Source organism: Cibotium barometz, chromosome 39 (assembly GCF_041138505.1).
Source record: "Cibotium barometz isolate CiBa-2024 chromosome 39, ASM4113850v1, whole genome shotgun sequence".
Classification (NCBI taxonomy): Eukaryota; Viridiplantae; Streptophyta; class Polypodiopsida; order Cyatheales; family Cibotiaceae; genus Cibotium; species Cibotium barometz.
The window spans coordinates 5,997,083-6,018,732 of NC_141084.1; the positions used below are offsets into that span (position 1 = coordinate 5,997,083).

At 41.6% G+C, this 21,650-nt stretch overlaps 1 protein-coding gene across 1 annotated transcript in view; it reads right to left on the reverse strand.

Annotated features, from left to right (window-relative positions):
* Positions 1 to 17,278: 17,278 nt before the first annotated feature.
* LOC147615648 (transcription factor VOZ1-like) overlaps positions 17,279 to 21,650 on the reverse strand; it is a 63,818-nt gene continuing 59,446 nt past the window's right edge. Inside the window, exon 4 of the mRNA XM_086778190.1 lies at positions 17,279 to 18,031. Coding sequence (XP_086634316.1) covers positions 17,463 to 18,031 — 569 coding nt within the window. The 3' untranslated portion in view covers positions 17,279 to 17,462. The remainder of the gene's footprint in view (positions 18,032 to 21,650) is intronic.

Genomic DNA, 21,650 nt, shown 5'->3' on the forward strand with positions numbered 1-21,650 from the left:
AAGGTCATAGCAATGTCACATGCCCAAAGTCGGCATTGTTTGAAACTCCAAATTTTAGCCCCAAGCCAAGGAAACTCGATAAGTCTTCCCTTCTTTTCATCGTCATCGCCATGCTTCATTCAAGCAAGTGGACTAAATAGCCACCAACATTTCAAAAAGAGGCTCAAGAAGCACCCAAAGCTAGCAATGCAACTGAAGCCAGAAAAATCCCAAGAATTAATAGAGCTCCACATCTCCCTCCAAGATGCAAAACATTCCTCCAACCATGCTAAAATCAAGGTGAGGTAGAGATGCCCCACAATTCACAGGCCACAATTGACATTATCTAAAAATCTTAAGTTTTACCTCGAAGCCACACAAGCTCTATCATACGTGAACTTATAGTGAGCCTCATCATCGACAACCCTGTAGATACATTTCTAGATGGGAGGACCATAGTGGGTGCAAGCATGGCCCATGGTACAACCCATCGCCTAGACCTTTGTACAATTAATAGAAACCTTTTGTGGCCTCATCTTCGACTATACCACCCCTTGTTCCACACCACCTCTATCCCTTAGGCTTAATAATGCCAAATCTTTCAAGCCACTAAGGCCACCCCAACTCCATTGTAGCTATGGGAACAACCATGCATAAGTCCACTGCCAAGCCCCTAACAATGTAATAATCTTACCTCCCCAAGAATAGGAGTGTCAAGTATGGGCACAACCATGCATAAGTCCACTACCAAGCCCCTAACAATGTAATAATCTTACCTCCCCAAGATAGGAGTGTCAAGTAAATGTCAAAGAAAGCAACCAAGAGAGTCAAAGAAAGAAGTTGTGTTGGAGAAGTTTTTATTTGGAGAAGTGCACCCACATGGGCACACCTTCCACCCATTACCCATGCACTTCACCTACATATTTCACTATGGGCATTATATTTTTTTTTCACTTCTTGCATCTCATAGTAAAACACTTGCACCTGCAAATAACTTGGTCAACATCAACCCTACATCTCTTGATAAGGAGGACCATATGGCAAAAATAAGCCTTGCCCATGGTACGATCCATCAACCTTGCCTTTGCTTCAACTACAATTTAACACCAACAAAAACTCACCCTTAATTACATCTTTGTTAAGAAAAAGCCCCATTTGGGCATAATATCTTATCGTTCCAAGATGACCCAAACCTCCATTTATCCATGATAATCATTCCATAGGGTCCTGACACTCATTTCACCAATCAAAAGGAGGGTACAAACCGCTTCTCCCCCAACTATCTCATGTTGAAGGATCCACACCACTTCCACAACCACCCAATGGAGGTATGGCATGAAGCACCTCTATATCACCTATCACTTTTCATGATGCCTTGACAAGCAACCTACCATCAGGGCTACCCAAAGATTCCAATCACTTTGCCCTACATCTAGCTGTAGTTCTTTGCCCTACATCTAGCTGTAGTTCTTTGCCCTGCATCTAGCTGTAGTTCAGTCCCAAACTAACCACTTAACCTCAGTCGCCAACTCCATGGCATATCCTGGACCACCACTTCTTGACAACATCAGTAGTAGTACCTTCACCATCGGCTTGGATCACCAACTTTGATGATGCAAGGATGAGGTCACCATCAAGAAGGAGGGTATGTTAACCACTCTGTTGGTTAATATGGTTTTGCCAACCCAACCTACTATAAGGTGGTTTGCCATTTTACCTGCACGAACGAACACTTAACTTTTGTAAGACAGCACACTGGAATAAATAAAGTAGATTTACCATGAGCTTAATGTCAAATAAGTCTACGGACTTAGTGTACATAGTGCTTAAGACTAGTAGTAGAGGCCAAACCATTTTTAAGTTAGCCTACCTAATGTGAAAACTAGTCATTTGTATAAAAGTAATTTTTTACAACAATAAGAAATGTTGCACAATCATTCCGTTAAGATAGTTTTCTTGTAAACTCTCCTTCTTCCCTCTTCTCGCTTGCTTGTATGCTTTTTAATTCATGCTTGTTGGATGGACGCATGATTGAAAAAGTTTGATTGCAAGATTCCCTCTTTGATTAGCTTCTTCTTTCCTTGCTTTTTGTGAGAGAGAACCATTGTGAAAGATCATCTCTTCTTGCTTGCATCTAGGATTTGAGAGCATCATCTCTTCTTGCTTGCATCTAGGATTTGAGAGCTCTCCCTTCACCCCTTTGGCAAAGGAGCATTCTTGTGTGACAATGGAATGAGGACGCGATGGACAAATAGTGCACCCACATTGGGAAGTTGCATTTGTAGCTAGAAGGCAAGACCCAACAACACATGCTTCAGCAAGGCTAAGGTAATCTCTTGACTTGAACGCCCCATTTCTCAAAAGGTTATTATGGTGATGATAGAAGTTAAGGGCACTTGATCATTCTCCTAAAGTATAGAAAATATTTGGCATTCATCACATTTCACAGACTGCCACATCACCAAACAATTTTGGCTACCATAAGCTAACATACATGACTTTGTGTGTAACATGGTTTTAACCATAATGTCTGCTTAGTAGCTACACCTACATGCAAGTTCTCTACACATAATGGAAATAAATTTATCCTCCATTGATTAGTATATTTAATGTAGAAGTCCATTTAGCCAAGTAGTGAGAAACCTCTTTTTTCCCCACTCTAGTAACCAAAAATTAATATCTTTAATTTTTAACTTTTGTATATATTTTGGTGGCTTTGTTAAAGAAATAAGATGGAAGCTTGCATGCCCACAATGGGAATGATGGCATGATTGCATGGCAGCACGACGGCTTGATGATTTCCGTAACAAATGCTCTTTTTTAAGGTTTTAAATCATGTACACAGGTGCACCTTGTAAATACCCCAAGTATGTTTAATAAATACTTAGGTATGGTTGTTAAAGAAATAAGATGGAATCTTGTTCAAGAAGCTCGCATGCCCACAATGGGAATGATGGCATGATTGCATGGCAGCACGACGGCGTGATGATTTCCTTAACAAATGCTCTTTTCTAAGGTTTTAAATCATGTGCACAGGTGCACCTTGTAAATACCCCAAGTATGTTTAATGAATACTTGGGTATGGTTGTTTGGTCTAATGATGTGGAAATGAAAATGGGCCTTGATGTTTACATGGCTCACTTATATATTATGAAAATGTCATTGACCCCATAAGACCATGGGGAGGAGTGTGTGTAGGTGCATAAATGGGAAAGGTTCTTCTAAAATTCCTACATTGAGAAGTTTTCCATGTGTAAGTGAAGTCTCCACCTACATTATGCCACTTAGAATTAGCAATTATCTTGTTATACTCTCAAAGTCAAGAAGTTTCAGTTAAATAATCAATGGAAGACTTAGCCTAAGAGGACAATTGATTGTGGCATATGGACTTATATCATATTTCTATTATTGTAATTTATAATAAAGTGAGAGGAGTGGGTTTTTAATTATCCATTTATAAAAGAAGCCCTCCTCTCTCTTTCAAATGAATGAAGCCTCCTCCACATTTAAGCATTCTTGTGTCATTGTCATTCTCCTTTATCCTTTATAATTATCATATAATTATCACTTACTTATGACTTTTCTTTATGTGCAACTTCTTTGTAGTATTAAATCTACATGTTTTTCCTTCTTTATCTTTTAAAAGAATCAAAGTAAGATATATTTATGAGTTGATCATCCCCGAAAGACTAGTGACTTTATAAGGTACCTCTTGAGGTATCCCTTGTTTTGTTACCACCCTCCTTTGGAGGTACCAATGGTTTTAACACCAATGATAAGCATGTGGAAAGATCTCAAGAGAATCCAAGCCTACTAGGCATTGGCATATCCTTGCTCTATTTTTGAATCATTAAGAAGCCGCACGGCTAGAAGATTTTAACTGTAAGTTCTTCTTATTTTTCATTTTCTTTCTCAAAAGAGCCCATTTTAACACTTTTTTTATAGTCTAATTACTCCAATGAAGTATCAATCTTCTTAAATATTATGATGGAATAAATCCTTTCTATAGGGGCTTCAAAACATACATAAGGTTATTTTTTAATAAATGTCTTATATAAGAGAATTTATGCAATATTCTTAAAGGATTATGATAGAATAAATCCTTTCTATAGGGGCTTCAAAAAATACACAAGGTTATTTTTAATCAACATCTTATAAGAGACATTATGCAAAATAAATCTTATACAGAAAGGGGCTATATTCACTTGGGATAGCTTTACCACCCGACACTAAAATGGTGATAATTCTTGACTCGCTTTTTTTTTTTTCGAACACACCCGGGGCCCACTCAAGTGGGTGGAGCCGATTTCCCCTTACAACAATTAGCCAATTATCATGGTCGGGCAAGGGCCACGTACCATCGGGCAAGAGCCACGAATTAGGCATCCCCCATGACCACCGCGATGAGTCGAGCGCTGGAACAGCGGAGGGGTCTCGTATGGATCCTCCTATCTCGGGTGATCCACCACCCGAGGAGGAGGAGTCACTCGGGTGTTCAAGGGGCAAGAGCCCGAGCAACCAAACACATCAAGCGAGCATAGGTGTCCCTTTATAACATGAGAGAGCCTAGTGGGACTTGAACTCATAACCTAGAGGTTACAAGTCACAAGCTTTGACCACTACACTAACTCAGTTGGGACAATTCTTGACTCGCTTATCTATTCTTAAAACTTTTTATATAGATATGAAGATTTTTTCAAGCTCTATGCATTAGTATGGTTTGATTTGTGTGTAGGCATAAGGGTAAAAACATATAGTGCTCCGTGTTTTTCTATATTATTACCAATCATGCAGTTTAGAGTAATTTACCCCCCCCCCGGGCCCCCCTTGACACTAAAATTGCCATAACGTTTTGCTGGGTGGTCCAATTTTAAAACTTTTGATGCAAATTTCTATTCAATCTCTATATACAATTAAATTTATGTGTGTAGAAATAAGGGTAAAAACATGGAGTGCTTTGTGTTTCTGTATTTTATCACCAACCATGCAGTTGATAAAAACATGGAGTGCTTTGTGTTTCTGTATTGGTATGATTCAATTTTTGAATCTTTGATTCAATAAACAGTTTTCATTCTTTGTGTTTTGCTTGTCCCTTTTGCACTTAATTGTATCCAATAGTGTTTCAACTAAATCAACATATCTAATCTGACGAACCTTATGAAATTTCATGTTTTGTGTTTATGCACATAATCTTAGATAAGAAAATTTCATTTATACAAAGAATATCTCTCATTTTTGCGGAGAGATTTGAGTGAAATCCTCAATTCACCTGAGCCCTTTATTTATATAAAGAATAGCTCCCATGTGCAGAGAGATTTATTTATATAAAGAATAGCTCCCATGTGCAGAGAGATTTACTTATACAAAGAATATCTCTCATGTGTGGAGAGATTTGAGTGAAATCGTCAATTCACCTTAGCCCTTTATTTCCCCATTGAATGTCACTAGGAATTTCTTCATGTTTAAGTGTATCATATGCATAGCCACCTTTTACAAGTGGCCACCTAAGACTATGTATCTCCTTTCTCATTAGCAAAAGTGTATTATATGGGCCACCTAAGACTATGTATCTAGGGTGTTCTTAATCCAAAACTACTAATTTAAAATGTAGTTTTTCCTCATATATTTATTCTTTCAAGCCCAGATACCCATTAGCTAAGCACTTAGTGAACAAAAATACATAGATGTGCCACTACACTTATAAACTACACTTACAAAAGATAAGGCTGTAAAGCCAAAGAATCGATCATGTTAATAACCATGGTGGTTAACACTAACAAGATTAGACAAAGCAAATATTTCTTGCTTACCTAGGCACAACAAAGCTAAAGCTAAATCTAAGACTAAGAGAAAAGAAAAACTTCAAGAAGCTGAGAATGATAAGGAAGAAGATCTTTCGGAAGTGTTTGAATACTTCAAATCCACCAACAACATGAGAAATTGGTTTATTCACTTTAAGAAACCCAAAAGAAAATTGCTAGTGGAGTGTATCATATAGTTTTGAATAATAGCCTTTTAAAGGTCAAGGAAGTCAGACTTGTTAGTCCAAGAGAAGACCCTATTTTAAAAAATCTCACACCTTAGGAGACGAGAGCAACTTAATTACCTTGCTAAAGGAGTTTGAAGATTGCTTTACATGGAAATATATGAACATGAGGGAGTTACATTTGAATTCATAAAACATATGATCCCTAACATGGAAATATATGAACATGAAAGGAGTTCCATTTGAAGTTATAAAACATATAATCCCTAACATGGAAATATATGAACATGAAGGAGTTCCATTTGAAGTTATAAAACATATAATCCCTAACATGGACGGTGTAAAACCAATCGAATGAAGTCCATATTCCATGAAACTTAGATATTCTCAAATGGTCAAAGAAGGGCTTCAAAATCTTATAATTTTTTAATTTTCTAAATCAAACACAAAATGTTCTTTTTCCATATAAAAAAGAACAAAAAAGTGAGTGCATAAACCTCAAAAAGGTGAGTGCTACCACAATCTACCACAACATGAGATCACTATCCATTGCCTTACATAAAACATGTACATGAAATAATTGTAAGAAAAAGAATCTTCTAGCTTCTTAGATGGATTTTTGGGCTAGAAACAAGCTTCTTCGTGGCTAATATGTCGAGTAGGGCAAGATCATGTTTGTGTAAAATTAGAGTCAAAGTAGAGTTTGAATTCTTTGAAACTCGTTAGACGTATCTATAAGGTTGATGGTGATCCAAGCATGATGGGTCATACCATGGGCCACCAACCAGCATAATCACCCCATCTAGAGATATATTTGGAGGGTTGGCATTTTTTTTCACATCTTGCACCTCATGACACACACATACACATGCAATCTTGTCAATGGGTCATGGGTCATACCATGGGCCACTAATTGCCATAATCCCCCCATCTAGAAATATATTTGGAGGGTTGGCATGGGTCATACCATGGGCCGCCAACAATCGCCATAATCCCCCCATCTAGAGATATATTTGGAGGGTTGGCATTGACAAGGTTGCATGTGTATGTGTGTGTCATGAGGTGCAAGATGTGAAAAAAAATGTGTTGCCCTTAGTGAAAGATGCAAATGATGTGCATGCATAATGGGAAGAAGGTGTGCCCCATATGCACTCCTCCACTCTTGAAGATTGCTCCAAATCGATTGCTTTCTTTAATTCTCTTTATTGCTTTATTTGATATTTTTTTACTATACTTGTTGAGAGAGAGAAAAGTGGGGCCCTTTCATGCTAAGGTATGTTGTTTGAGGGGTTGATTTTGCTGAGACAAGATTGGGTTGTCAAAAAGACTGTTAGGATAGCCACTTGTGTGCACCATTCAAGGAAATGCATGTGATGGGTCCATGCACTAGGCTTTCACCCGTAATGGTCCCCCCCATCTAGAAATATACCTAAATAGATGTTGACGAAGGTATGGTGCATGCACACTTTGTAGTACTTTGGGGTCAAAAGTGAGTGATTATGGTTTTTGGTTTGTCTCACAATTTCAGTGATTTGAGCTTCTACATTAAAGTGTATGTGGCGGTGAAGCTTCCGACATTGGTGGTGTACGTGCTTTCCTTGTGCGGAGGCTACATCCTTAGTTTGAGGTGAGTGTGTAGAAATGACTGTGTGAAGTGCTCAATGGAAAAGTGGGCTAAATTAAGCATCAGTCATGTGCTCAATGGAAAAATGGTTGACTCAAGTTTCACAATACCCTATGTGAATGGACAAGAATAACAAAGTGAAGACTAGCATTGTCAGCTAAGTGTGTGGCTGCCTTGCGGCCCCACTTGTCATGGGCAGGGTGAAAAAAATTACCTCCGATGTATACGGATGTGTTTTGTGATTGTGCACATGTAGCTATGTGTGTGTTATGTGCACATGCGTGTGTTTGTTTTTTATTATTTTTATTTTTTATTTTGGCTTTTAAGTTTCTTTTCCAATCATTCATGTAATAGATGTGTATGTATCGATAGGGTATGCTACGCTACATATGTACAATGGAGGGATTAAGGCTTTTGGTGCTTACCTGCCGTGAGGCTCAATGAGTGAAGGTGAAAAATTGAGTTGATGTAGCTCCAAGTGATGCCTTCTTACTATAGATGAGCCAAAAACTCTTGATTCTTGTGATGATTTTGGAGCTTGGGAAAAAAGGGGAAAAAATAGGCATAATAGATAATTAAAAATGCTGATGACTTTGCTAACTAGGTTGTCCTAGGGTGCATAGGTGATCAAGGTTGATGGGTGTCTTTGAAACCAACTTGAATTTCATGTCTAGAAAGGATTAGGATGTGTAGAAATGGATTGGAATCTTGACATAGTAGAGATGCAAGGAAAAGATTAAGCCTAATGACAATGCTAATGACAAAATAAGAGCATAATGATAAGACAAGAGGTTTAACAAAAAGCTCATGTGATAACCCATTAGATAGAGGGCCTTTATATAGGATGAGCACGTCTCCATTAGCCACTAATTGTGTCGCATAGGGTTGATTAAGCTTCCCCTAATCTTTCCTAGATTTGAGTTCCATCTCCTCTGAAGGGACGCTTGAAGTGAGCACCCACTTGGGCTCTTTCCCACCTTCTTCTAGGTGCCTGATTTTTGCTTCCACATGGGCTAGACATTCCATTCCTTTGTATTTGGACTCCCTTTGAGCCTTTGAACCATAGTCTACGACTTATGCAACTCAGATAACCATTTCAAGGCCACATGGCACTCCCCTTTGCTCTTAACATTTACCTAACATCACTTGCTATTTTAACATCACTTGCTATTTTAACAGATAGTTACTATACCCTTGATGGAGAAGGACACCACGAACCCTTCAATATCCTAAGCCTCCTTGTTGTCAATTTATAGGCTATCACCTCAAGTAAACCCCTCACACTCAACACTACTCTCACCTTGACATGCCGCGGCCATCCCCTCGACCATTATGGCGATCCAAAACCTGGTCACGACAAAGACAAAGACCACTTCCTAGCAAACCTTTGCAGAGATCACCAAGAAAGAGTGGGTACCCAAGATTCCTGGCTAGCCAAGGAAAGTTGTGTATGATGCCAAAGCAAAGTCACAAGTATTTGGGAGGGTTTTCCAAAGCAAATCCAAGGAGGGTTTGGGAGAAGAAGGAGAGCTCACAAGTATTATATTGCACAGGCACGAACCTTGCTCAATGTTGAAATTGACTTATATACAAATGACTAGCTTTCATAATAGGCGGCACAAAACTTTAAAATAGTCATGGGCCACTAGTTCTAGTCAAAATCAAGTTTTTACATGAAGTGACTTCCTTATTTGGTAATAAGCTCATTGGTAAGGCCGCTTTATAAAGTCTAGCACCGTCTTACACAAGAAAAATGCCCAAGTAAGATGGCAAAATGCCTTATGGTAGGTCAAGCGGATGAGACCATGTTAACCTATGAAGTGGTTGAAAACCCTTCTATATCTACTAGATACTCTCTTGCTCAATCTAGACCCTCCTATAGGACTGGAATCAAATCTACTACATGCTCTCTTACTCAATCTAGACCTAGTCCTAGAATGGAGAGAGAAGATTTCTACTACCTAACAAACAACCTCAAGGTAAATGTGTGCTCAAAAATGAATATCTTTTTATATTCAACAAGCCCACAAAGAATTAATAGAGAGTTACTAGAGGATTACTAGAGGACACTGTGCATTGGGCATCACTGTACCCAAGATTCTTCAAAAGCGATCTTTGTTGATGTTGAATCGGTAGAATGTTATGATTAATGCCTGTAATTTATCATAATCCATGACAAGGATAGGCCTCTCACCCCAAACATATCCCAACAACACTTCAAGAATGGATCATAGACTTCATTCGTTCAGTTATCCTTGGCATGCCAAAGGAAACATTAGAGGAGAAACAAGGTGAACATCACTCAAATCTCCAAAACATGGCTTGCCTTGTTGAGGAAGTTGACAATTATGCAACCAACTCAAATAGAGCTTGAGTTTCCGCAAAGAGACCACAAAATGATGTCGTACACGTAATGAAGTGATAGGGATCTGTATCAAATACCCAATGGTAAATTTGAATCCTCAATTGCACCAAAATACAGTGATTAATGCTCATTAATCATTGATTAGTGAAATAATCCCCCATTTTGTGTAAAAAACAAAGTGTGTAGGGAGGCCAGATCTGGTGCCTTAGAGTTCAAATGAGCTCAAATCCTTTCAAAGGCATCAATAGCAGTTAGTCTAACAGAGGATCAAGCCAAGAAACAAAAGATTTGACCAAACATTGAATGCTTAATCTCTGTTTTATCACTTACAGATTTGATGTAGAGCTTGATGCCACTTCTCCTTGAAGAATTCACAAATCCGAGATCACCAGCACGTAGAGCACCCTTGAAAACCTCTAGGGCCAAGAGGAATCAGACCAATTCCTTTTGTGTGAGTGTAGATCTCAGTTTTCCTCCAAAAAAGAAGCGTCGGGCGAATTCGCGAAAATCAGCACAGCTTCCGTTGCGGTTTCGCGATTCGTCTTGATGAGCCGATGCGTGGGCAGCATGGCTAGGTGGGGCTAAGAGGTTTTTGGCTAAGGTTAATGGGGCTAAGAGGTTTTTGGCTAAGGTTGAGACTGGAGGGAGATCAAGCCTCTCCACTAGCTGGGGGTGCAGAAAGCTTATTGAAAAAGACCCGCCCAAAAAAGTGATTATCTCTTAATCTTAATTAATCGAGTGATTAGCAAGATAAATAAGCTCATTAATTGGATGGATCCTAAGCTAGGCTCTGATACCAAGTTAAAATCCAAGCAAAGTGATGAGCTATGGTGGATCAAATGCAAGAATCAATATCATTAGCAAATACAAGTGATTAGACAAGATTAGTGAGCAATCTGATAGCTTAATGTAGGCATGGATACTCAAAAACCAGCAAATACTCAGTAGGCCAATGCCTCAATTTATAGTGTTTACATCCACAAGATGCCAAGCATCTAATCCCACTGATCTCTCCTTGATTTGTGCCACCTCCCCTACATCTGAGGGGATACCTTTTGCTTGATTCTCTCCACCACTTCACTTTTCCCAGAATATCTCCACACATCCTATATCTTCTCATGCTACCCTTTATTCTCTCCCAATAGATTCCATTCACCTTTGCGACCCACTCATTTACACTTTTACAGCCTCTTGCTAAGGGCTTGTTCTCGCACACACCCATTCACTTGTATATTTCAACAAGGGCAAATACCACTATAGATATTTCTCTTTTGAAGTTTGGAGCCAATAGGCAATGCCCGCATACATATCTTCCACATAAAGACCTGTAATTTCTTAGGAATTTGACTATCCCAAAGGAGTTTCCACCTCTTTTTCCAAGTGGGGAGGCTCCGATTGACTTCCAAATTTTATTGCAATAATCAACATTGGTGTCCCCCTTTCTCATCAATGAGTACAGTTCTTTGGTTTTGCCATCCTTTAGCTTGATACCATTAAGCCAAGACCAATATTTAATCCAGACTGAGACATCAATAGCAGTAGAACACAGCTCCCTTTGACTCAGATCAAGTACTTGAGCTACCAGGTCACTCTCCCTACCAAATAAATGATATTCCCAAATTATATGATCCACATCCTTCCACCCTACCACATCCCAATCCCAATAGTCATCCAAGTACGTAAGGCCTTTGTTATTAAGCTTCTTTGCAGAAGATATGTCAAGTAAAGCCAAAGGGAGGTTAAATTTTTGTGCCCACCAAATACAACTAACATAGAGTTTCCAGTCACTGCCACCCCCATCCCAAAGTAGTGAGATCCAAGCAGTCTTTCCATCTTTTGCATAACATTTTGCAAACTTTTGAGTTGGTTACCTTAAGAGAAGCAAAGGAAAATAGTTTATCCTTCGAATTTAATTCCATCCATTTACCTTTAGCCAACACATCAGATAGCTCAACCAGTTCCCTCATCATTAGTGCCCAAGTAGTGTTCTGGGGGATAGACATTTAGGAAGCATCAGAGCAGTTCTTGCAATACAGTGAGTAGGCAGATGAATAATACCAATGCCACCTTCTCCTTTTGGAACTATCAATTTGTCCCAGGCTACCCAAGTAGAGACTTTTTTGATTCCATTGCCATTCCTCTATAGGAAGTCTCTAACAGGTCCTATAATTTTCTTCCAATGACACTTGCCAAGATCCAACACAGGGCAAAGGAACATAAAACAAGCATTCAACACTGTATTGCAAATATCAACCCTACTGTGAAAAGGGACTCTGATACCTTCCCATTTATTTAATTTTTCCAAGAGCCTATTTACTGCTCACCCCACCAGTTGTTTATTAGTTACCCCTAACCTGACAATATGACCCTTTTGCACCACCTCACAGCCCCACCTTTGCATATCAAAATCATTATCCTCAGTCAAGCTGATAATTTTGGATTTCAAAATGTTGCCTTTAGAACCAGAGGCACTGGTAAACTCCTACACTATATCTAAAGCCAGTCTAACATTATTGTTCTCATCTCTTAGAAAAAGTAGGGAATCATCAGCAAAACATTGAATAACCAGTTGTTCATTGTGCTTAACTTTAGCCCACTGATGTTTCCATCTTTGCATGCCATTTTTAGGGATATCACTAGAGGATGAGAAGCACTAAAAAAAAGGGGGGGGGGGGCTAGAGGACAGCCTTATTGCACTGATCTATTAATCTCAAACCCACCTACCACTCTTCCATTCAACAGCACATTAGAGTAGCCTCCCCAAGTAAGAGTATAAATGCAAGTTGCTATTTTGGTCCCAAAACCAAGTTTTTCCATCACTCTTGCTACAAAGGACCAATGCATCCTTTCATATGCTTTCTCTAAATCTAGTTGTAACATGATTCATTTTTGTTGAGTTTTGATAGCCACATCTCTTCCCAACAATGCAGCAAAAATATTATCATATATTGACCTACCTTTGATAAAGGCATGTTGTTTTGTGGACACCACATCTTGCAGTAATTCTAAGAGCAATCACTTTGGCCAAAATTTTGTAAATCACTGTTAGCAATGTGATGGGCCTCCAGTGACCAAATCTATTATTACAAGCAATTTTCTTTGGAATAAGTTTCACCAACCCTTCTTTGAAATCCTTATCCATATAACCTGTATTGAAAGCTTTCCTACAAATTTCACCCACAAAATCCTTCAAGGAAGGCCAAAAGGCTAAAAAAAACTGTGTGGACAGCCTGGGACTTTATCTCTCCCTAGTTTTGACAAGGCACATTAACATTCCTCCACATCAATATCCCTTTCTAACCATCTTGCTTTGTCTGGATCCACGTTATGGCTTATTATGCCCAGCAAGCTATCTTCAGCTAGAAACCTCCTTAAGGAGAAATCTTCCTTCATGCTAAGAGTGGATCCCAGGAATTTAACCCATTTCTTAGCAAGAGTATTCATATCATTCAAGGGAGTCCCATCTTCATCCAGAATGCTTCCCACAACCTCACTATCACTCTTCCTGTTTTTTGGAAGTTTGAATAAGCTATTGCCTGGTTTCCTTTTGTTATTAAAGAATTTCCATTTAGCCCAATTATCATGTTCTCTGGACCATCTATCCTCCTCCTCCGTAATACTAGCTTGGCACTTGAAATACAAGACAGTATCCTCAGCATTCAAACCTTTGGTTTGTCTCTTAACAAGGAGTTCCTCTAACAAAGCAGCCCATTTCCTTCTTTCCCCTCTCCTTTCCTCAGCTCTCAATTTACCCATAGCTCTGATAATCCCCCGCATTTCATTGGCAAACTGCCTCCAAGGGCCTTCAACCCCCCTTCTCCTTTTAAGTTTTCTAATTGCTTCTTCCGTATAAGCCACAAAGAGGGTCCTTAAGAAGCAAGGTATTCACTCTCTGTTTCCTTGTGGGATAGTGAGAGAGATCAATGCCAGCCCCATTCTTTATGTTCCAAGCCCACTTCAGAGGCAAGTGATAAAAAAGAGTAGAACTGCAATCAACAGAAACTCTCGAAGTGTGAGGCACCCACGAAGCCTACTGGCTTAAAAAAACCCTGTCAATTCTGTTAGATGAGGACAAATATTGAAGGCTGAAATAGGTATGACCCGGGTTGTCTCTCCAGTCACCTAAATACCAGCTGTCCTTAAGGCCCAATCCCCTTCTAAGCTCCTCCCATTTTCCCTTCTCCTTCCCTAAGAGGACAATGCTTCCACCACATCTATCCACCACCTTTTCCACCATGTTAAAATCACCTAGGACAATGCACGAAACTTGAATATCTAGGTTGGCGATCTAATTCCACATGTTACTCCTAATTTGGTGATTATTATGACCCCCATATATATTAATAATCCATATTCTTTCCCCGTTTACCGAAACCTCAACTATCAAATCCTACTCTCAAGGTGATTGGCAATGACAATGGGATTAAGATCTCTTCTCACTAGGGTCATAACCCCACTGTAACCCAAATTAACCCCACCATAAAAAATCGCCCATTCACTAAACCTATCTTTTCTAGGAATTTTTCCAAAAAGATTATGCTCTTGGATAGCAAAAACCGAGAACCCCAAGATTTCCCTAACCCCCAAAAAGAGGCATTCTTCTTTTTATCTTTGATGCCCTTAACATTCCACGTATATCTAGTAAACTCTAGATAATTCTTCATGAAAGAGCAATCTCCAGTACCATCTCAACCTCTCAATTCCTCCTATTGTTCTGTTCATTTTGGATTCCTTTCCAAGCTTCCCCTACTATAAAGTCAAATCTTTGTTCAAACAAGGGGTAGCTATCACTATCATTAAGTGGACTGAAAGGATTAGAGTAGTATACAGGGCTCAGATTCCCAAGAAAATTCGACCTTCTACCCTCTGACCCCCGGTTAGGTTGAGCTTTCCTAGCTTCTACCTTAGCCTGTCTAACGCTAGACTTCCCTTTAATCTTAACCCACTCCCCTACCAAGGTGCCTTTCCCAAACTCATTCATCACTTCTTTACCTCTCTCCTCGTTCTTTTGGCTTTCAACCGAGATTTTAGCTTTACCCACTCCACTCAAATTATCCTCTTTTACCTCTTCACTTTTAGGTTAAGGTTAGGGCAATCTTTTGCAATATGGCCAAATCCTCGACACCTAAAAATGCACCTAGGAATGCACCAAATTTAAGACCTAATTTCAAGGTAGCCAGTTGACCTAGATCCACATCAATTGACTTAGGGGTTTCAATGGAGGTATTCCAGGTGATACAAACGATATTACATACCTCCAGGTGATACAAACGATATTACCCTGCCTCCCTCCCACCTCGTCATTAGGGACATACAACAGTGGACCAAGAGCTTGAGCTATATCCCGCAAAGCAAGCTTGAGCCAAGGGGGAAGACCGACCACCTCGACCCACACAGGACATGCATTTACCTCTTCACTTTTAGGTTAGGGTTAGGGCAATCTTTTGCAATATGGCCAAATCCTCGACACCTAAAATATGCACCTAGGAATGCACCAAATTTAAGACCTAATTTCAAGGTAGCCAGTTGACCTAGATCCACATCAATTGACTTAGGGGTTTCAATGGAGGTATTCCAGGTGATACAAACGATATTACCCTGCCTCCCTCCCACCTCGTCATTAGGGACATACAACAGTGGACCAAGAGCTTGAGCTATATCCCGCAAAGCAAGCCTGAGCCAAGGGGGAAGACCGACCACCTCGACCCACACAGGACATGCACTCTACATACTGTTGTTAACATCAAACAACGAATCAAAAGGAAAAACATGCACAAGACGTCGACCAAAAAATAGAGGCCCTTTAGCAAACGGCTTAGAGACTGCTTGACCCTTGACAAAGAGGACATTAAAGAAACATTTTCCCAAATAGAAAACCTTAGATACAACACTATCATGCAAGATACTCTCCTAAAGCCATCTTCCTATTTCCCCCGGACAGAAAATGAAGACGCTGCACATTGAGAAAAGTCCGATCTGGCTTCTGACAAATTCTTGGTTGAGCTTCAAACATACCTTGTTTTTTTACATGCGAGCATAGTCTTTCATTCAGCTAGTCCGGCACGCATTTCCTCTTGGAACTCTCCGCCTCAATATCTTCTCGTCGATGCTTCATCTCCTCCTCAACCTCCGGATCCCAATCCCCCATCCATTCGCTCCCTCTTCCTCTCCTTGTTGACACCACTCACTAGGTGGCTCAGCCATGCAAGGCCCGAGTCGTTGACCACCCGTCTCGACATACTTGGCGCATGCAACTACGCGTGTGAAGCCCACCCCAAAGTATTTAATTAAATCATTTTTATTAAACCTATTGCTTTTTTTAAAGTGTTTTTGGCTTACATCTTCAAGTTTAGGGAGGAAATATCTTCATCCCTCTTGTCTAAGGAGTGGATTTTTATGAGGACAATCTTCAGCTAGTAACCACAAAAATAACAAGATTCATAGACATTTTTTTTTGTGAAGAAAGGTTATTTCATTCTTGGAGCCTGAGGTTCCTGCTCTTCCATTCTCCCTTGCTTCATTCATATCTATTATTATCTATACTGCAGAGTACAATTGCTACTGATTTTTCTTCTTAGTTATAAACATAGTACATAGTGCCCAAAAAAAAATCCCCTCTTTACAACAAAGCATATACAATAGGTAATGAATCTCAACCGAGAAAGATTCTATTTTATTCTGCTTGAACTACATCAAATAATGCCATCAAGGTAGAAATCTCCACTAGACTTTCTTTATTTTTTGCACATTCATAAGCTCTTTTATAGATACTCTCTCCTTAAAAATAACAAAATAAAAAGTTACACCCCATTGAAAGCACCCTTCACCCTTCATTGGCATAGCCTTTCTCCTCCCATCCATGCCATTACATCTAACTATTTAGAATCACATGTGCTATGCCTATGTAAACTCTTCCTCTACTTTCTTTCAATCCTGCTCATGGCCAGACAAGTGGCTGTTTTAAGGATCGCTCAATTCACTAGGCGCTAGTTGTCCAAGGTCGAGCACCATCCCAGATCAAGAGAGGAAGCCACCACGTCTGTCATCAAGAACTAGTTGTGCTGGTTGCACACGCAAGGGACAGAAAGTGCAAGGACACACCGGACTACAAAGGTTGAGGTTGCCATGGTGGTGTAAGGCAGTATCATTGGAGCACATGCATGAAAAAGAAGGCATGATGCGCAAAGAAGCATAGCTGTATAGCCTAATGGTAAGGTATGCTACTCTCAATGCAGGTGCCCAAGTCTCCCCTGGCTGCTAAATAAAATACACTGCTCTAAAAATGCAAGCCTCCTTAAAGAAATAAGAAGGCTCTTGCTCACACTTCGCCAACATAGCTTGGTATTTACAAGTACATTAACGTAGAACATGTATGAGTCCATAATTACAATAAAACCCTACAACACCAACCCAGAAGCCTGGATTCAAGTTAACAACTGCTGTTGTCAAAAGAGCTTGTTGGCAATGTGTGTAAGTTCAACAAAACATTTTTTCGGGAGTGTAAAATTTTACGGACTAACCAGATAACTGCTCACATCTTCACCTGTATACTCAACAGAGCTCGTATTAGCCACCTCACTATCAGTCAACCGCCCACTAGAGCAAACAGCTTGCTGGGTTGCTTTCGTTTTTCCTTTGCTATTATTAAGTTCGGCCACATTCGTTGCCATGGCCCATACCTTGCCTTCATGAGCAGATAGATTAGCAGGCAGTCTGCCGATTTGGTTTTGTAATGCCGTCACTGGGTCGTGCTGCACCTTAGATTTACTACTTTTCTTGTTTATGTTCACCTGCTTTAGTTCCAGTCTATACAAGGCACACACATCATAATCCGTGAGTTCATACTCATAGAGGTGCCATTCAAACTGTGGGTTAGGCTGGGGATCCATGTAATATGACCTCTTAAGCCCACCCAAATCTTTCAGGATCTGTTTTCTTGATTCATGCCAACCACGGCCATTGTGATCAGGCAGGGATCGTTGCTTCCTAGTTCCGCTTTCAAAGGCCCTACGTGGTTTATCAAAAAAAAGCCATTCCCGTATCATCTCAGCATGGAGTATGGATATATCAAACAGCTCTGCACAAAAACAAGCACACGATGTGAGAAAAACGGAAATTATAACTAATAAAGGCTATGACACCTCACACCATGTTATACTGAGCTGCCAGAACACTCCTTTCTGGTTCTCCATGTACAATAACAAAGGAAAAGGACATTAAACATGATACCAACATTGATCTGAAGAGAGCATACAAGATACAGCAGAGGGCAGCAATGACCTCAGCATAAATCTACACTAAGCTACATCAGTAAAAATGTAACCCCTCTACTGCAGGAGTGCCACGTGGCAGCCAACCACTAGCTGAGGCTGGCACACAGGTACAGTCGGTGCGATGGACAAGCGGCAGCAATACGGGCAACCAGGCAGCGGGTGGGCAGGGCCTGGACAAGGCCCGACATGTGAAGCGCTCAAGCCACAGATTAATGCAAATCTCCCTTTGCGGAAGCATGAAAGAAAGCATGCAATAGACAAGATAGATATAGGCAGAATGTGCATATATTTAAGTTCCCTTTCTCTGGAGCTGTGAGCCCCCCCCCCCCTCCCCCCCGAACCTGCGCGCTGCACCTCCCCCCTCCAGCCCACCGTCACCCTCTCCTTCCCTTTCACCTACACGCTGCCCCCCTTCCGCCCCCTGCCCGCCCTCCATCCCTGCTCGCTGCCAGTTCTGCCTCCTGTCCGGCGCTTTTCCTGCCCCATACAGCCCCACCCTTCTTTCAGCCTCTCGCCCACCCTCTCTCCTCCCCCTTCCAGCGCCCCAGTTTTGTTTTTCTCCTTTTTCCTTCTCTCCGCCCCTTCTCCTCTGCTCCCTCACCTTTTCGTCTCTCTTGCTGGCCGCTCTGCCTCCACTCCTTTCCTTCATCTGCCCCCCCCCCCCCCCCCCCCCCCCCCCCCCCCCCCCCGCGGGCACCTTCGTGCTTCTCGTGCCCTCTCCTCACCAGCTTTTGGGCAGTTTTCCTATTGGCAAGTTTCAGCCTCTTCTGGTCTTGAACCCCCAGGAGGACTCCATAGTAGCCGCTCCGTCATCCCTGACCGAGTCTGCCGTTCCTAGTCATCTGCAAACATGAGCTCAACAGCCTCATCAGGAAGCTCCCGTCCAATCTGGTATCCATCAACCAAATCAATGAGCCATTTTGCTTCCGAGAGTCAGAGAGGCACCATACTGCTCACAAGGATCAACAACTGTTACGGTGGGATGCCAAGTCCTGGAAACCTGCTGAAGACCCCTCAAGGCCTTCGGAAACCTGTAACCAATTCCCTCTGAATCCGGAACCACAAAGCCTGGAGAATGTGCAACATCCACCTCCTTCTGCAAGTAATCAACTGCCACCTGCCTGGCTTTCCAAGAGGTCCCCATGGAAAGAACTTCCTCATCTACAGGAGCTTCTTTGTCCCGAATACTACGAGACATCAGAGCATAAGTTACCTGTAAAGTTTCCTCTGACTAACGAGCACAAGAACTACCAACATCTGTACTGGAAAGTTCCTGCCAACTGCTGCCATCAACTGGCAAGCTATCCTCCATCTGGTCTGGGAAAGCCTGCACCTGCAGCGTATCCACACTTAAGTGACCATTACTAGACTGCCACTCATCGCAAAACTGAGGACCTAGGAGAGAGAGTGCTGAAAGTTTGTAAACCCCATTCTCCACTCCTCCGCCTTTCCAAACTACCTGGCATGTTGCCTTGTCCCGGAAAGCAACAAAATGCTCATCAAACTCCACCCGTACGCCAGTCTTGCAAACCTGATGCATTGACAACAGATGAAAACCAAGTGCTGGAACATACAACACCCAGGAGGAATGCTTCCCCCCTCTACCATCGGGAACTATCTCCAACCTGCCTTCACTATGAACTGGGATAGTGGATGTATCCCTAGTAAGAATGTGACCAGAATGCCCGCAGAGATCCTGTAAAGCCGAACGGGAAGGAGTCATGTGCCTGGAAGCACCACTGTCTAGAATCCACTCCCGAGTATCCGATAGAGTCCTCCAACCTCCTCCCTGCCTGAAGAAAATGAAACATCGGTGTCCATCACCTCCAAGTACACAAAAGCTGGAGTCTTCATGGTTGCTGCGGAGGAGTCTTCACCCTTCTCGGTGATCCACTTGGGACACTGCCTCCAATAGTGGCCTTTCTCGCCACAATCGTTACAAGTCCTCTCTGCCTTTAGTTTCTTGTGGTCAGCGTCGGACTTCTTCTCAGAAGACTTCTCCGGTGAAGCCTTCCTTTGCCCTTGTTACGGCCTTTCTACTGTTGGCCAATTAAGGCCTCCAAACCTCCGCCCTGTGGAGGGTTCGAGAATCTTTCCTCCTTGTCCAAGACTATGGGCACAAGCTCCTCCCATGTCATGGTGCTAAGTCTGCCCCACTGGTAATCAAAGACGAGTAGAATGCTGAGTACTGAGAGGGCAAATGTGACAGCAACGTTATGGCCATATCCTCTGACGATATCTCCGTCCCAGCTTGGGGAACTTCCTGCTGAAGAGCCTGCAGCTTGTTAATGTGCTCCTGCATTGTCAACGACTTTGCAGGATTCATAACCCGCATCTGTACTTTACAAGGAAATCCTCTTCATGGCCTATTGTAAAGAGAAGCCAAATGCAGCCATAAACCTCTGGCCAGCGTCATATGCTTGATATGATTGATTACCTACGGTGTGCAGTTGAGGAAGATAAATGAACGGACCCTGGCGTTGACACGATCCCATAACTATGCCTGTGTCCCACGGTCCTTTTGGATCGACGGTAACTCCCCTTCCTCTACCTCCGGCCGTGGAACCCCAACAACGATGAAATCAGCAAGGTCGTATGACTCCAAAACAGATTCCATTATAACCTTCCATATGCCGTAGTTGTTCCCGCCCAACTGACGGTCCACCGGGAACATGGGGAGTGTTGGGATCTTCACATGCTTTTTAGCCATCTCTAATAAATCTGCCATTGCGGGGATGTAACTGAAAAAGGGTGGGTGGGTGGGAAAAAGAAGAACTTACACCTGCAACAAGTGGCTGTCCAGTAAATCAGCCCGCCTTCCTCTTGCTTCTCCTCTTCCCGAACAGTTCACCAATCAGCAACACAACAATCCCCCTCTTGCTCACACAAGTCCCAAGATTTATCAAGAGCGTAGAGCTCTGATACCATGTCAGAATATGCAGTAGAGATGATGACCAAATCTGAGAACACAAGAGCAAGTAGAGTGTAGAAAATAGACAGCACAAGAGAGAGAGAGGCGTGTAACTCTGCTCTATATACACAAAAAGATCCCGAATACAAGACAACAATGGCAAGGGACTATGGGGCCATTTTATATGGCCCCAACCATGCAGTCGGCCTATAGAAAGGCAGCCGACAGGGCCTGAAAACTCCATGACCAGCAAAGATGAAACCGGCCTCTGATAGAAACCAGAGTGCGGTAGACTAGCAGTCACCCGTCCACTTGTAGTCTAGATGTGAAAACAAAACAGATTGGAGCTAGAGTGCCCAAATCTGAAAACAAGGCGACACCTGTTGGCCCCAAAGCTTGGCGCCCCTTGCGGTATTTCTTTATTCAATTATAATAATATGAATGACTAAGTACAACAAAAATCAGCCAAGAGTTTACACCTGTATGTCCAATCTGACGGCCCACAATATCTC